We start from the raw sequence: 16,250 nt of genomic DNA, 5'->3' as shown, positions 1-16,250 counted from the left end.
GGTTCGAAAACGCGAAGATAAAGCGAGTGGGCCTATCACCATCCGAGAATGTAAGATATTAGGGTTGCAACCGTAAGAACTTACCAGTGCTAGCTTCTCGGCTCGACCCCTGCTCAAGGTTGCGACTTCTCCAGTTTTCAAAAATGCAATCAACCAGTCCTTTTTGCTGTTCTTTTTCCCTAAGACATCACCAGCACGCATCTCACCACGATTTACTGGTGACAGTAAGATTATTTGTATCAGTTCTGTGCTTCTACCTACTTTGCTGAGCGCCTTCCTTGCCACTTCTCACAGTTGCTTGTCAACTATGGCAGTTCCTGACATGATGATAAACTCCTTCTATCTGGCCGTCGTGGGACTGGTGATTTATGGAATATATAGTCTTCTCCAGGTTGGAAGCCGTGACAAGCGACTTCCTCCCGGCCCGCCAACGACTCCAATCTTTGGAAATGCGCTTTCAAATTCCCCCAACGGGGCTTGGAAAGAAGTCAGTAAAATCCCTCGCAGACCTTGACACTGTCAATATATCGTGCAGAAAGAATATACATATAAATTGACAGAAACTCATAATTGTCATAGATTCGAGGAATGGGCAAAAGAGTACGGCCCAGTCTTCTCTCTCAAAGTTTTTTCCGGGACAATGATCGTGCTAGCGGATCAAAAGTCCGTATACCAGCTCTGCGACAAGAAAGGGAGTATTTACTCTGACCGACCTCCCTTGCCGATCCCTCTCTTCATAACTCGTGGCGCACACATCACGATGGAGCCTCAGGGGCCATCCTGGAGAGAGAAAAGAACAGTAGTAACGAAAAACCTTAATCCCAAAGCTCTGGATGAGAAGCATTTTCGAATCCAGGAAGCAGAGTTTGTGCCACCGCTCCCAGTTCTGTCCGAGAAGATGAAACTGATTGTGAATTGCAGGTCTACTGTCTTCATGAACAATCTCCTTGAGGATCCTGACAAAGTATTCGAGTGGGCGAAGCTCTACGCCACATCTGTTGCGGCTATTATATCCTGGGGTTTTCGTGCAAAGGACTTTAACTCGTTCTGGTATCGAGAGTTCTACGATTTCATGGATAAGGTATATTGACTCTCGCTCAGCTTTTGGTGAAATGGCGCATTGAATAGAAATAAAAAACTAAATCATTGCTTAGTGGCTCGAGACAATTGAACCTGGCGCAAACCCTCCAGTTGAATTTTTCCCGTTCTTGTGGTACATGCCTGGCAAGTGGAAAAAGAGGGTCTATAATACCCGCGACCGCATGGACAAGCTCTGGTCTCATGGGAGGAAACTGGTAGATGAAAGGCGGTCCCGGGGCGACCAGAGAGAGTGCATAATCGATATAAAATTGGACGAGTACAATGCAGAAGGCTGGAAGATGTCGCAGCACGCATTTAATATCATGTTTGGAGAACTGCTGGAGGCAGGCGCGGACAGTAAGTAGACCCGGGCGAAAGATGGCGGATCTTTATTCTAATCAGTGCTTCACTAGCAACCGCCAATATGCTACTTACTTTGATTCTCGCAATTACCAAGTTCCCAGAGACGCAAGCCAAGGCACGAAAAGAATTGGACCGAGTCTGTGGGACAGACCGAACACCTCAGTTCACAGATTTTGAGGCCCTTCCCTACATAAACGCAATTGTGAAGGAAGGGTTGAGATGGCGACCAACGTAGGTCATCCTCACTCTAATTGTTTGGTTCAAAGCAGGAGAATCATTAACAAAATGTCTAGATCTGAGCTTGGCCTTCCGCACCAGGTCTCACAAGACGACTGGTACGACGGCATGCTGATTCCCAAGAACAGCGTCATTTGGATTGGGATTTGGTCCTTGCATCAAAATCCAGACCTCTATCCCGAGCCCGAGCTGTTTAACCCCGACCGCTTCCTCTCGCATCCCCACCTCGCGGATAAGTATTCTGTAGGCTCGGATTACGAGAAGAGGGATCACTATGGGTATGGCGCCGGACGCCGAATCTGCCCGGGCATCCATCTGGCAGAGAGGAGTATGTGGAGAATTGTCGCTAAGTTGTTGTGGGCATTCGAGTTCTCCGAATTGCCAGATCATCCGCTCGACGTGAATGCTTATACGAGCGCCATTCTGGTGCGGCCGTTGGAATATAAGGTAAAGGTTACGCCGAGGAGCGAGAAACATCTGGCGACGATTAAAGGAGAGTTGAAAGGAGCAATGGAGTTTTTGGCGCAATATGATTAAAACAAGCTACAGAGCCATTAAAATTGTGTCCCACCTGGGTGGTTCGGGTACCGAACACGGGTGACACGCGCCCGAATCTTACTGTACTCTTGCCATTGCATAGGTAATCCTGCACTGTAGTTTGCATTCTCGGACTATCCTCGCACTTCGCACTTCGCACTTCTACTGGGGCTCGCGAACCTGGCGTACAGATGATAGTAAAGCACCTATGACAGGCCAAGTGTGGGCATGGCTGACTCAGAAGAAAAGACGACCGAGACCGAGATGTGGAGAAGCGATTCTATACACAAGGGAAGACGGAGAATTTGTCTTTCGTCGATTTTGTTTCCATTTTGTACGGTGAGGGCGTGGTCTCCAAGTCCGCTCACGCTTCATGACTGTCAAGCAGGTCAAGTGTTCGTTTGTCAGATATCATAACCTGCGTTTTCTTTCATAGCGTTAGTCTTACTTGATGCTTTTTCATTCGAAGATGCAGTATTCTTGAAATAAATCGAGATCCCTTTTCAATTTTATGCTACAATTCATCAAGAACTGGGCATATCAGACCCTGACCTAGCTCCCCTGCCCCCTCCTCCTTTCACGCCTGCAAGTTTGCGAGAAGATGGATGGATGTCCAAGGAGGTTTTGTATCTGATGTATTGATTCTGATTCAGCTTCCCACCCCTATTTCGTGCTTGAAACTAGTGAAAACATTTGAAAAGGACCACTCTTTGCTGGTGGAATGTCAGTGTCCTAGCTGGAAGCATTTTCAAATGTAGGATGTAGTAAGAGCTAACATGCTATTCAACATGAGCAAAGATCTGCGAGACGCAATATAATTACATTATTACTTTACTAATCCATGTTCACAAGCAAGTATACTAATCTACAAAAATGCATCTTTCCTTTACGCCCATAACCTCAGATCCCAGAGTCGCACCATTGTGCTACACCACGACTGGTCTACACCTACGAGATGTAGCGGTAGTACTCAAGATCAAACGAAGCGGGAGCATCGAGATAAGGAGCGCTTTGGCCTGGCTCTGCGTTCGGGTTATTCTTCACATCGCTCGACGGGAAGAAGGCAGTGGCCGTATCCGTAACATTGTCATAAGCCACGAAAATTGCATGTTGTACTTGTTCGCCCCAGTTGTGCTTGATCTCCAAATTGTACCCTGTGCTGTTGGCCACAAAAGACCACTTGACGCTGGGGTCGTCGCAAGACAGGTCCTGAAAGCCGGCAATGGCGGGAAGGGTAGATGCTTCTGTGGAGCAGGTCGTAGATGTGTTGTCGGGTGCGGTGGATGGGTTCGAAGGATCTGTGACTTGGAGAGTGTATGTTGTGTACAGACTACCGGGAAGTTGGTCGACTTGGAAACTGGTGATGGAGTAAGTGCCACTTGGGGCACCTTGAGCTGGCTCCGGTGTCACGACCTGGCGGGGAAGGACGGCGGCGCTGGCTGCAGTAAAGGCTGCAAGAGCCACGATGACTTGTTTGGTGTACATATTGATGGCTGGCTGGTTGATAACGACTGGGTTTTTTTTCTTCTGGAAATATAGTGAAGATCTGTCTGGGTGTTTGACTGGAAATGCGATTGATAGGTTAATTGAATGATTGATGGATTGATTTGCCTACTCTTATGAACTTATTATATACGTCTTTGTTTAGGAAGTGGCAGTAACATCTCGTATACGATTAATCTCATAAGCCACAATATATTGTTCATAATGACGATGTTGTCTTTGAGGCAATGCTTTCTGACGTTAATTACGAGCGCTTAGAAGAGGTAAATTCGAGCTTGGGCATCTCTTGGCAGAATTAATCCACCGTCTCGTATAGTACGTGAAGCGAGCGAACTGAGATGATTGGATGTCCGGTCCGGGTAGAAGTGATCGGCAGTGCTCGGTAGATATTTATAGAGTCCTCGGCTACTACCCTTAGCTTAGTTGATCCTTGAAGGCTCATGGAATTGGCCACTGGACTATGAGCTTAGTTGCCGAGATTGCCGAAATGGTCCGTAGATGAACGGATGTCATTTAAGTACATCGTCTTCTGTCGCCACTATGAAGCATCTTTGACATGAATTGAAGTTTGTGACAGCTCGAGTGAGTCGGCCATGTTGTCAAAGAGGTGCAAATGTCGGGTTTGAGTCTTGCTTTAAGTGTTTTTGGAGATTTTCTGAGAGAAACGTGTCAAGCAGGTTGAAAATCCAGATTTATTTCTATCTGAACTTCATTTTCTTATTTAAAACGAGCGACTGCCGATATTCCTCTAACATCCCATACATTCTCACATACACTAGAGCTACCAGAGAACCGACCGATAGCAGAACCAGTTCTGCTCTTGACGATGAGATAGGTCCATCTTGATGCTTCTGACACTGTCAACACGGGATCAAGGACTTTTATCGCCAAGGATAGAAAGCAGTCTCGAAGATAGGAAAGCTAGTACCTCATTTCTTGATTTGAGTGCTCCTTCAGACGGAGCAGAATGGAGCAGTAGCACCAGCTGGAAGAGCGCAAGAAGATTCAGGGCAGCTGGCAGCGAATACCCAAGCACCCCCGCTACATACACAGATGCTCTGGAAGTCACTGCAGCACTGTAGACAGATCAGTATATACCTTCAACAGGAATGTGAGAGTCAAAGATCTCATCCAAAAAATTCAAACACATCTTTCATGCTCAGTTCTCGAGGATAGTTCGGAAGAATTCGGCTCCTAGAATGAATTCAAGAACATGGACAGAAATAAACGTACGTTGTAGCTCCCATCAGGGCTACATGAACCACCGATATTGTTCTGGGCAGTGACAGCTGCTGCCATCAAGGCGACGATAGAAAGAACGGAGCTGAATTGCATGGTGAAGGTAATTTGGCGAGTTGATGGATAGATTGAAAACGCAGCAGAAGTATATTGTTGTAATTGGGAGGCAAGAATGATTTGAATGCGATGGACTTTGGAAGAAGGCTGGAGAGTTGTATTTATACAGTTTGCAAACCCTTGCAACTGCCCTGAGGCATTTCCAGATTGTTCATTGTCTTGCCACAGCTTCCTTTCTCATAGACACGTCCTCTTTGTTTGATCCTATTCCCCTTGAAAGTGGATCTCCTGTGTCAGTGAAGGCAAGCGATTTGACAATTCATTTCTATAGTTTCAGAATGTATTGCCAAAGTATGGAAAGGGTGAGATTAGTGCTGAAGGGTAGTACGTTGTACTGAGGCGCAAACCTGAACGTCTTGGCATGAGTGGACACAGCTAGATCAGGGTTATATTATCCGTTCTTGCGTCTTACGACTTTGTGGATGAAAATCCACATAGTGACATCAAGGTCTTACAGTCATCGTCAGCCTCGCTTCTGCATCAGCAATTGACTCTGCTTTTCCCTCGCAGTCATTGGAAGAATAAAATCTGGTAAAAGCCTCAAACGAATACGTCCGTAGTAAGATGGTGCCTGAGAGCTCCCAAGCTGTGCCACTTAGGCGCATAAATCTCACTTCGATCCGGGGTTTTCAGGCACTTTTCCCCACATTTGAATGTAGGATTGAACAGCGTCTTACTAAATTTCCCGATTCCTACGAATGTGATCTGCGTCTTCACCTGACATGCAGAAACTGAGATAGCTTTGCGAGAGCGAAGAGCAAGGATCTGTAGGGAGACTGACCTTCATGCGAGGACCATCGATCACTTAATTCTTTTCCCCCTACATCTAGCAATAATCCCTGAAATGAAAAATTAATTGTTACTAATGCTGTTCCTGAAATCAATGACAACCGGTAAAGCTGATTCATAAATCAAACTTTGAGATCTACCATGTTCCGAGTGTCCGTTAGCACGTGAAATACTAAGGACGAAAAATAATACATACACAGCAACCGCGAATTCTACATGTCGGTACACCTGATCCATATGCGAAATCTCATTTTGGACATCTGAGGATAAGTTTTGTATGATAAAAAGTGCATCAGCCCATAAGTACTGGATGATCAGTTGACGGCAGACTAACACAGCATCAGTGAGAGTTTTGCGTAGCCGATCAATTTGAATGCCTAGCTTCAATTTGTTGATATTTGTTGAATGTCCGTAGAGATGTCGCTGTCTGGTATGCAGATTCCCGAACGTATGAGAGAGTCGCATATGCCATGCTCGGGGTGGCTTTCTTCATGCCGATCAAATACACCCAGTAGTAGAAGATCTGACAATTGAATTTCCAAGAGGCGCGAGGGCATCAATGCATTCTGCTATCTTCAACAGATTGAATAGCAATTCTTGCAGTGTTGAATCCATTTCTCAACAAGTTTGATATTCTGGTCGGAAAGGCCGTGGTGACTGCCCGAGGATTATTCCCATCACGTAAACACCGTTCGAAGCTGCATTCCTTTCTTAAAGTTTAAACTTGTACGTGCTACGTTACTCAAACACATCTAGACTAAAGTTGAAAATGACCTTCTTTGATCGAAAATGCGCATCTAGGATGCTCCTCATCCTCTGAAATCGTAGTCATGTGAATGCATCCTGCAACGTCCCATCTCAGTCAAGAAACGATGGCAAATGGTACCCGAATTTAAACTCTCAATCTTGGGGAGCAACTTAGCATTTTGAATGAAGATTCTTTGATGGTTCCCAGATGACTCTTCTCTGTTACTACAGGTAGGTAAGCATTGATGCTCGGCAGCGAAAAGAAGGATGCTGCTTTCGCGTGACTTGACATAAAGCTCATCTTGCTTTCAAATAGTCATCTAGCTTATAGTCCAAGGATACTCCACTGCTGATCCTTCACCTGCCTCAGATTGCTGGTGAGAACGAGCCAGAAGAGCCTTCCAACCAACGTATACATCTTCGGGTTCCTGCTCTACGACCTTGATGAGGTTGTCGGTAGGATTTGGTTGCATAGCTCCTATAAGTCGGTTGGTGATACTCGGCTCTGGAGTATACGGAGGTTCCAGTATAGTGACAGAGAGATGCCGGCTTATACTTTCTATTCGGAGAACACCTCTGTGTAGATTCGAATTTCAAGGCCCCATCCCGTCCCGGCCGGGCCGTCCGGGCCATTCGGACTCGCTTAACAGTATACCCTACTACCCCTATTAAATAGAACGTTAATTCCAAGCATTAAATCCGATGATTAATAATTGAAAAAGTCAAGCAAACATTGACTTCGAATCTTTTTGCACAGCATACATTGAATTCGAAAAGAGTTATGGCACTCAAAACCTTCAAACAGTGGACAATTCGGACGCAGACCGGCATTGGCGGTTTGGACTTCAGCGAAGCAGAACTCCCAGAATCACTATCCGAGCATGAAGTCCTTTGCAAAATCCACGCGGCATCGCTCAATTACCGTGATCTGATGCTCATCAAAGTAAGTAAAGAAGTGGAACCACGGACTTTGGTCTTCAAGAGCTTAGCTTCAACAATTCGATCTAGAATGTTAACCCCCACTAATGTAAGCAGGGCGGGAAACACCTCACTACCGCTCCGAACATAGTCCCTGGCTCCGATGGTGCTGGAATTGTGATCGCTGTTGGAACATCCGTGACTTCATTCTCCGTCGGTGACCAAGTGATAACTCATCTCGTCCCCTCCATCGCAGCTTCACGCTTCCCCGCGGCCGTGGATATCTTTGCTGGGCTCGGGCAAGCACACCATGGAACTTTACGACAGTACGGTGTGTTTCATGAAGACACACTGATACGTATGCCCAAGAACCTGTCATTCGAGGAGGCTGCAACTTTGACGTGCAGTGGGCTGACGGCTTGGAATGCTTTGTTCGGGGACCGTGGCGTGGAAAGCTTGAATGGCAAGGCAGTGTTGACGCAGGGTACGGGAGGAGTGAGTGTTGCTGCGCTACAGGTAAGCTCTCCGCTCCGTGGCAAGGACCCAGGAACTGATGATGCTTAGTTTGCCAATGCCGCAGGTGCCACTGTAATCTCGACCACAAGCAGTGACGCCAAAGCCGCTCGTCTCAAATCCCTCGGCGCCGCGAACACCATCAACTACCGCACATCTCCCAACTGGGGCGAGGTTTCAAAATCGTTGTCTCCAAATGGCGAAGGTTTCTACAACATAGTGGACGTCGGCGGTCTCTCTACCCTCTCCGAATCCTTCAAAGCCGTAGCCGTCAACGGGACTATCGCTCTGACTGGCGTCCTAGGAGAAGCTGGAGAAGAGAAGCCAGACATCATGGATGCGCTCTGGAGAGTATGTAGCGTGAGAGGCCTCTTCTTGGGGACACGAGATCAATTCAATGACATGGTGAAGTTCATTGAGGAGAATGATGTCAGACCTGTGTTTGATGAGAAGGTGTTTGGGTTAGGAGAACTAGAGGAGGCGCTTATGTACTTGGAGGAGCAGAAGCACTTTTCGAAGGTAGTCATTAGAGTTACTTGAGTGAGGGCTCTTTTCGTTCATAGACCTAGAGAGATTGTCGGAGGAGGGGGGCCTGACTCTATTGTTGCTTCTCAATCAATTCACTCCTGATGAGCAATTGACGCGCTGAAAGAATCTCGAGATGAAGCGTCACGCCCGGAACTTTGGGAACCCGGCCCCAAGTCGAAGTTAGTCACACGTAAACGAGTTGATAACATTCATAACTCTCATTATGTCATTATTGCGGAAAGCCAAGTTCGTAGTCGCCCCGGGGAAAAGGCAAAACACCAGCACGCACGCTGAACTGCCTTGGCAATTTAGATCTGTTAATCCGCCGTACCACTGCATTCCCGCCCATGATCACTGCTTTGGATCACTGCTTTGCAACCTTGGTCTTCACACCAAACTCAACCGGAAGGACCGTCCCGTTGAACTTCGCCATCGTGAGACCATACCGAGCAAGGATCCTAGGTTCCCAATCCTCAGGGAACCGTTCTTCAGCGAGCATAGGTTTCAGATCATTAATCCGGCCACCAAAAATAGTCAACATCGTTGACGAGCTAATAGTTCATTATCAAGCGACCCAAAAAGTCTGGAAGAAAACGTACTTAGCGCTTCCAAACATATTGTGAAAAAGATTCTCAGAATAAGCTGCATTCGTCTTCCTCGCATCAATCCTCCGTTTAGACAGAGCACGGGAAAGATCGGGAATAGTCAGAAGCGGAGAGCCATCAGGCATCTTGCCAGTAGCTTCTTTCAGCAGATCATCCACAAGCTGCGAATCGGGCTTTCCTTGGTCTGGAACAAGGGCTGCGTCGTGGCGGGTGAGACTGGCGTCGTGCTCGATGGCGTTGTGCAAGCTGAGTTCGGCAAGATCAAAGTGACCGCTCCAGTACGAACGATTCAGGAAGTCGGCTGAGAATTTGGGCACGAAGAAGCAGAATGATGGAGCGAAGTTGAAGGTTTGGCGGACTTTGGTATTGAGTTCTTTGAATGTGATGTTCTTGCCGTCGTGTGGGAGGATGCCGTGATTTGCCTATTTCGCCAATCAACATGTTATATCGAAAAGGTTTCAAGGATTGCAAGCTCCTGCAGTAGATCCAGATACACTTCCTCATAGGTAGGGTGAAAAGCTCATGAAGGACTCGCTTTGAACAGGGCGCAGTGATCATGGATATGATTCGACGTACCATCGCATTAAGCATGGGGCAAGCTGATCTTGAATCGCCTTCTTTTGGAGGAACATACTCAGGCCACGTGAGACCATGTCCAGCGGCATGAGGAGGAACAACGTGGCCTGGCTTATGCGAGAAGGTGAGGAGATTGAGAATGAAGAGCCCGAAATCCCAAGTTAGGACGAACACGTTGATGAAAGCGCTGGATATCTTGCTTAAGATCGCCATTTTGTACGCAGTCAAGGAGTTTGGCTGTCGGAATACTTGTCAAAGATGAAGAGATGAAGTTCATTTGAAGTTCACCGCTAAGAGTCTGCTGCATGTGAGGGTGTAACTCGAACTGCTGTATCACATTCACCATTTCTGATTGCGTTAGATCAGTAAAGGTGCATTCACTTACTGCAGCTCATAATGAAACCAAGCCACTGAAATACGGAGGAATTCCTAGTCATCGTAGAGATCGCAGATTCCACTCATGTCAGTGGCTGGACTTGACTTGTACCAGCACTCCACCTGGACAGCAATTGAGACACGGCGTTGTGCCCACGAATGAGATAGCTCTCTGCTAAATGATCTACTGCAGGCATTCCCCATCTTGTCCCGCTCAGAACCATAGTGGCTGGTTCGGCTCGTCACTAAAAGCCATTCTCACTAGATCTTATCTTTCAGTGCAACTTCAGCTGAGCATGAATCGTCGAATAGAGCAGCCATATAATGCATTCGGAGGAGTTATAGGAGCTTTGTCAATATGTGAGTATGTTTTTCAATCGTTGATGAGTAGATAGATAATCACCGTGATGTTGTGGCCAAGAATCGGCAAATTCTTTTTCTCGGCGCGGGCCGCCGGGCTACGGAAGCCCAAATCAACGAAGATTTTCATGGCGTCCGTATTCTGACTTTGCTCAGTTACTTCGTCTGCTTTCATCAAACACAATACTTCATCACATCGATTGCGAACATTTCGTTCTGTGGACCTCGAGTGTCTTAACGATATTCATCAGCTCTGTGAGCGGACCAGATGGTACTAAACCGTCATCAAGTCTTTACGATGAAGCCTCGTGCCAGACCAGAAGTGTGAAATTACCAAGTATCTCCTCATTTGCGCAGCGAACGAGCTTGAATATCACCATCTAATCTGCAATGCCAGCGTATCTCTTTCCAGCGAAGAAGAGCCATGCAAGCTTGAAGTTTCCTCGTTCTTGATGAAATCCACTTTCTCTATCACGTGCACTGCTCTTTTTCCTTCGAACGTTTCCCGGAAGGAAACTCCCGCTCTCTCTTATAAAATCCTTTTCGAGATTAGAATGAACTTGTTCTCACTTCTCTAAACAATTCTTGCAAATTTTGCACCAATCGCCAAAAGCCAATATTGCGGCTGAACAAGTCTCCTCCGGCCCGCGTGGTTCGCCCCGCTTTGGTCCGTGAACTTGTCCTTTTCTAGAACCGCCATTTCCGAGAAGAGATTTTCAATTCTGGTGTATGCAAATCTTGCATCCAATTTCTATGAAGTCCATCATGTTTCATGTCGTTGAATGTTGTGCTCGAAGTACAGTGCTTGGTGCTTTGAGCCAAGGGCCAGCGGCGTCGACTTGCACTTTCGAAATCTGTTGCCCTCATCTAATTCTTCGTAGAAGAGAAATATGCCCCGCTCAATCTGGTCCCCACCATAATAAATTTCGATTGGTCGAAGCACATACGGCTTTTCAACTACTGAGTGCTTATTCCGGTCTCGTAGGGCGCCAAAATCACCATTGAAGCTTTTCCTGGCATGTGTATCCGTCCGCTAGCTGGATCCAGCTCCCTTTCGAAGCCACATCTTCTGCTTGCGGCGCCGCCAAGCCGTCGAGGCTGTACGCCACATTTCTTTTGCAGCTGAGATCTAGTATACCCACAATTAGGTGTTTCCGATTGCCTGCTGGACGAACGTTGGAAATGCCTTTAAACTACATATATAAGATGTTGTCAGGTTCGTTTTGCCGACAGCATCTGTCCTTAATCATTCAGTCCTTTCCGAGTCTTTCTGATTCTTTCCTTTAGTTGTCTCTGACATCTTGATAATTTCTTTCCATATACTAATATACTCGTTCACTCTTTACTCTAAGTTGGAAAGATGAGATCCTTAATTCTCTCCTCGCTAGCAGCTCTTGCTGTGGGCTCTTCAGCATCGGTCATGCAGCCTCGAAATGTCGCTAATAATAATTGTGGTAAGTATTACGCATTCTTTGAATCCTCCAATACTGACTTCAATAGGACGAGCGGTCGCGGGAACTGCCAAAGGGACAGCGTTCATGTCAAGTGCTAGAGCAGATTGTTCATCAAACGTCATATCATATACCACTGTCACTGTAACTCCTCTAGCCACGTAAGTTTACCAGCTTAAAAAGGCTTTACCCCGCTAACGATCTGCAGCACACTCACTCAAGGAGTCGACGTTCAATCGACTGCAGTAGCCACATCCATTGAGACCGATGCCGAAAGCACGACTGGCACTTCCACAATCCTATCAACCGAAGTGGACCAATACGTTTCAACTGCATATTCGACATCCATCGAAATTGAGTCTTTAACCGTCCCTACAACGACCACTCCTCCAGTGATCACCGCAACTTCTGTGATAACGGTCACATCCAGTTCAGTTTCCACCGTCACATCATACTATCCGACTGCTGCTGCAGTGGCCAAGCGTGATCTCGAAGACACCGAGTTCGAAGACTGCGAGATTGAAGAGCGTGATGCGTCTTCAACAATCACGGCATCTTTGACGATCCCTGCGTATGCTTCCGCTTGCACGAACTGGGCAGAATATGTTGTATGTTGAAAGTCCTTCTACCTTTTAATCATTTCAGTCCTGTGACATCTCCAAGAATTATTTTGCTGACTTGGAACCTTGCAGGCAGCATGCTCATATGCTGGTGTTCCGCAAACGACTTCAACTATCTCGACCACCTTACCAGCGAGCACCATCTTTGTCACAATCTCATCAACCTCTATATCGACACTCACAGAGAGATCAAGCACGGAGTTAGACCTCTCATTCACAACGTTCGAGACAATTGTGACTTCTACCACACAGAGTTCTTTCATCACCCTCCCCGCCGTTTCCACCAGCATCCAGACAGCCTACACAACTCAAACAGCAACACCTAGCACCATCTTCGTTTACCAAACCGTCACCGTCGCAACTTCCGGTGCCGTACAAACCGTCTCCGCCCCTGTCCCGAACTTCAAGCTAGCAATGGTACCCGTAGGCGGTGGGACTACACTCTACATGGAAGTCCTGGTGGGCGATGCTCTAGCCTACAAAAGCACAACCGACATCACCCAAGCCTCAGTCTTCACAATCGACACGTTGAACCGTCTCGTGACCACAGCCGCAGATCCCGAAATTGCATGTGCCTATAGCTCCATTTCAAACTACTATATGGAAGGTCTGCGACACACGTGGTTCGATGCCCATACGCAGTATTTCACGCCCCTGTCTTGTGCGGTCAATTCGGATTTGACGTTGACTTGCTCGTATAAGACTGCCACTTCGTTCACATATTATGCGAGTCAGCAGTCGTTCTTTTATAGTACGGCTGGCTATGATGGTTTCCCGACGTACATTGCGAATGTCATTCCTCAATAGGCTGGATGGCCCGGAAGTGTAAAGAAAGAACTTATAGGCTCTAGTGTAGTGGAGCACGTACCTCCTTCCTCTAGTCGCCTGCTACTGGATCTGTATATAAGGAAGGGCTTCTCCCACCATGCTATCCTCCTTTCTAACAACGCATATATGTCGCTCAGTTGGTAATAGTAATATAATGAAGAGCCTTCCAAACATCCCGCAGTGAACAAGGGGCGGGACAATACTCACGTGATGGCGAAACACGAGCTCAAGGCTATTGCAAGTGGTCATTGCCGCGGCCTAAGGGACGGTCGTCCGATATTCATACCAGTGATTGAGCAAGAGGAGCGAAGTTTTGCATCTAGAAGAAACTGTGTTTGCTTGTCAAGTGTCTCCAAGAACGACTGTTTCACGTGACCGCGATGGTGGCCGAGTTTTGGAAGACCAACCCAGAACCTCATTTTCCTATATAATTGTTTCTACTTCCTCTAGGACAAAAGGTCACTCCCAGTAAGCCGCAAGATTCCCGTTTCATGTCGACCGTTGATTTGCGATCAAGTGCCGGCGAAGTCAAGGACAACCCAGGCTGTCACAAAGAGCGTCGAATCATATACTTTACTCTCGGAACCTCTGATACAATCTAAGACGAGATAGTGTTTAGTTTCGCGAAGCGATTGTTTTATCCCTTTGCGAGCTCTTAGTCCGTTTGACCAGGAAGCTTTGATAGCCTGTGTCAAAGCGGGGATCCTCACCCAAAAGGAACTTAATTGACCTCGAGTGAAGAACATTCAAATTCTGGCATGGAATTCAATCCATTCTATAACTTCATTTTCATGGAGAATTGAGTCGGAAATTCTCCAGAATGCGCACTAAAACGATGCTTTCGATCGACGAGGAGAAGGTGATGGGACAGGAGGAACTGGTCGATATCGAAGCGAATACCCGAACACATCTTGGCATCATCTTCACGCCCACATCGGACCATTCTTCTCAGTCTTTTCCTCCACAGAAAGAGGAGGCTACAGTATTACACAAGTTCCTACGCTACCCAGCACCAGGATCGCTCACCATAAAATCGACATCATGGCTAGACGGCGTGCGAGGAGTCGCCGCTCTGGGAGTATACATGTTCCACGCAATGGGCTGCTGGGCACGCATCGTTCCTGCTTGGCATGCAGATGCAGACCAAAATAACATCCTCCAATTGCCTATTCTTCGAACATTTTTCGTCTCTGGAGGAGCGGCCGTCTCCCTCTTTTTCGTCATCTCCGGCTATGTACTCACGCACAGGTCTCTCCGCTGGATGCGAGCCGGCTCAGCGCATCGAGTTCCCCCAGCTGTGGCTTCCTCGATGTTCCGTCGTGGATTTAGATTATATCTCCCGCCGGTTCTTCTGACGTTTTGCGAAATGCTGTCAACGCGCTGCGGATTTGTGCCGGGGTACAATTTTACTTTTGTGCCGGAATCGAGCTTCTTCGCTCAGTTCGTGGATTGGATTTCGGAAACATATCATCTGATAAGTCCTATTTACAACTTCAAGCGTGCGATGCAAGGATTCATCACCCATCCGAAATACGATGCCGTGGTGTGGACGATCCCGTTGGAATTTTATGGCTCGTTTGTATGTTACATTTTATTGCTCATCCTGGTATGGATCCCAAACGATGGGGCGCGAATGGGACTCGTAGCGCTGCTCTCCATCTCCAGCATGTCTATGGGGAGCTGGAACATCTTCTGCTTCTTATCAGGTATGCTGATAGCGGACTTCAACCTGAGTCAAGAAGAGAACGGGACAGTCTCATCAACTATGCCGCGAATTCGGGGAATTGCATGGACGGCGGTATTCGCGACTGCATTTTACGTCGCAGGATTTCCGACACTGATGGTTGGAGAGGCACATCTCAAGCCCATGCCAGGATTCGAGATTCTCAGGTCACTTACTCCGACAGCGCTGTACATGCAGGACCACTCTCGCTTCTGGTGGTCGATTTCTGGAGTCGCGCTGCTGCTGTCCATTTCGCAACTTCCTCGCCTTCGAAGTATTTTCGAGACATATTTCTGCCAGTACCTTGGCAAAATCTCGTTTTCGCTCTATTTGGTCCATTTATTTTCCCTCGTGCTCTTTGGTTTGAAATTCCAAGAGTTTTTGATGCGCGTTGCGGGATTGCAACCGCATGCAAATACGTTGTTGTATTGGGCGGTCTGTGGGGTTTGGTATTTTGTCTTTACGCTGCTTGTTTTTGCTGTAGCAGGGCAAGTTGAGAGATGGGTTGATGTTCCTAGTGTTCGGTTTGCGAAGTGGTTGGAAGCAAAGTGCTTAAGTATGTGTAGAGATAAGCAATGAGGAGAGAAGGACAGGACAGCACGAGTCTCGACAATGAAGGTCATACTGAATTCACTTCAACTCTCAAGTACCGAACTCACATAACATTTCAGTTTCCTAAGTGACATCCTCCGCGTAAAATCAAGCGAGATCAAGCCTTCATTGCTGCTGCTTGAGACATGTCAGTAGTGCATCGCATGCCCAATCATAATTTGACTCGCGAAACCACATCGCATCATCGATTTGAACTGTATCAGTCGTTTCTGGACATTTTCACGTCTATTTCATCGCCGTGCCGTGCCTCGTGACACGAAAGCAAAAAAGAAACCGCTAGCGATTATGAGAAGGAGCATGGGGGATAAGTTTAGCCATGAGCGCTGTGTAGACAGGGGAGACCATTTTGGAGGAACTTGGTCAGATCTAAACAACAGAATGAAAGTCAAGTGCTGCAGAGTACCACTCAGAACTGTTGCCTTCACACATTGCTGAGCTCAAGAGGGGCTTTGGATTTGGCAAGTTGATAACATTAACATCTTTACTTAGAAGTAACCCCTTAGAAGTATCTTGGAGACAAATCCCATTT

The 16,250-nt window shown here is 47.1% G+C and overlaps 7 protein-coding genes across 7 annotated transcripts; 5 read left to right on the top strand and 2 right to left on the bottom strand.

Moving 5' to 3' along the window:
* Positions 1 to 325: 325 nt before the first annotated feature.
* On the top strand, positions 326 to 2,217 carry LY89DRAFT_700241 (putative cytochrome P450 oxidoreductase; the record flags this gene model as incomplete). The annotated part of the gene is made up of 6 exons (XM_018217110.1): positions 326 to 491; positions 561 to 864; positions 922 to 1,081; positions 1,155 to 1,437; positions 1,494 to 1,674; positions 1,737 to 2,217. 6 exons carry the CDS (start codon positions 326 to 328, stop codon positions 2,215 to 2,217), a joined length of 1,575 nt encoding a protein of 524 aa, XP_018065994.1.
* Positions 2,218 to 3,086: 869 nt separating this feature from the next.
* Positions 3,087 to 3,779, bottom strand: LY89DRAFT_688827 (uncharacterized protein). The gene has a single exon (XM_018215786.1). It carries the CDS (start codon positions 3,700 to 3,702, stop codon positions 3,166 to 3,168), a length of 537 nt encoding a protein of 178 aa, XP_018065993.1. The 5' UTR covers positions 3,703 to 3,779; the 3' UTR covers positions 3,087 to 3,165.
* Positions 3,780 to 7,319: 3,540 nt separating this feature from the next.
* On the top strand, positions 7,320 to 8,919 carry LY89DRAFT_625038 (GroES-like protein). The gene is made up of 3 exons (XM_018211061.1): positions 7,320 to 7,555; positions 7,648 to 8,046; positions 8,095 to 8,919. Exons 1-3 carry the CDS (start codon positions 7,394 to 7,396, stop codon positions 8,581 to 8,583), a joined length of 1,050 nt encoding a protein of 349 aa, XP_018065992.1. The 5' UTR covers positions 7,320 to 7,393; the 3' UTR covers positions 8,584 to 8,919.
* On the bottom strand, positions 8,760 to 10,353 carry LY89DRAFT_688824 (Cloroperoxidase). The gene is made up of 3 exons (XM_018215785.1): positions 9,753 to 10,353; positions 9,171 to 9,598; positions 8,760 to 9,122 (listed from the first exon to the last, which is right to left on the bottom strand). The coding sequence occupies exons 1-3, from the start codon at positions 9,963 to 9,965 to the stop codon at positions 8,936 to 8,938; spliced, it is 828 nt and encodes a 275-aa protein (XP_018065991.1). The 5' UTR covers positions 9,966 to 10,353; the 3' UTR covers positions 8,760 to 8,935.
* Positions 10,354 to 11,670: 1,317 nt separating this feature from the next.
* Positions 11,671 to 12,764, top strand: LY89DRAFT_228580 (uncharacterized protein). Its single transcript, XM_018206019.1, has 3 exons — positions 11,671 to 11,941; positions 11,988 to 12,099; positions 12,147 to 12,764. Exons 1-3 carry the CDS (start codon positions 11,848 to 11,850, stop codon positions 12,553 to 12,555), a joined length of 615 nt encoding a protein of 204 aa, XP_018065990.1. The 5' UTR covers positions 11,671 to 11,847; the 3' UTR covers positions 12,556 to 12,764.
* LY89DRAFT_228685 (uncharacterized protein) lies at positions 12,328 to 13,406 on the top strand. Its single transcript, XM_018206020.1, has 3 exons — positions 12,328 to 12,546; positions 12,631 to 12,758; positions 12,811 to 13,406. Exons 2-3 carry the CDS (start codon positions 12,636 to 12,638, stop codon positions 13,363 to 13,365), a joined length of 678 nt encoding a protein of 225 aa, XP_018065989.1. The 5' UTR covers positions 12,328 to 12,546; positions 12,631 to 12,635; the 3' UTR covers positions 13,366 to 13,406.
* A 515-nt stretch (positions 13,407 to 13,921) lies between these two features.
* Positions 13,922 to 15,846, top strand: LY89DRAFT_228558 (uncharacterized protein). Its single transcript, XM_018206018.1, has 2 exons — positions 13,922 to 15,727; positions 15,781 to 15,846. Exon 1 carries the CDS (start codon positions 14,207 to 14,209, stop codon positions 15,686 to 15,688), a length of 1,482 nt encoding a protein of 493 aa, XP_018065988.1. The 5' UTR covers positions 13,922 to 14,206; the 3' UTR covers positions 15,689 to 15,727; positions 15,781 to 15,846.
* The last annotated feature ends 404 nt before the right edge of the window (positions 15,847 to 16,250 follow it).

This window comes from Mollisia scopiformis, assembly GCF_001500285.1.
Source record: "Mollisia scopiformis unplaced genomic scaffold LY89scaffold_23, whole genome shotgun sequence".
Lineage (NCBI taxonomy): Eukaryota > Fungi > Ascomycota > Leotiomycetes > Helotiales > Mollisiaceae > Mollisia > Mollisia scopiformis.
The sequence above is the reverse complement of the archived record's forward strand: the minus strand, read 5'-3'. Positions and strand labels throughout refer to the sequence as shown.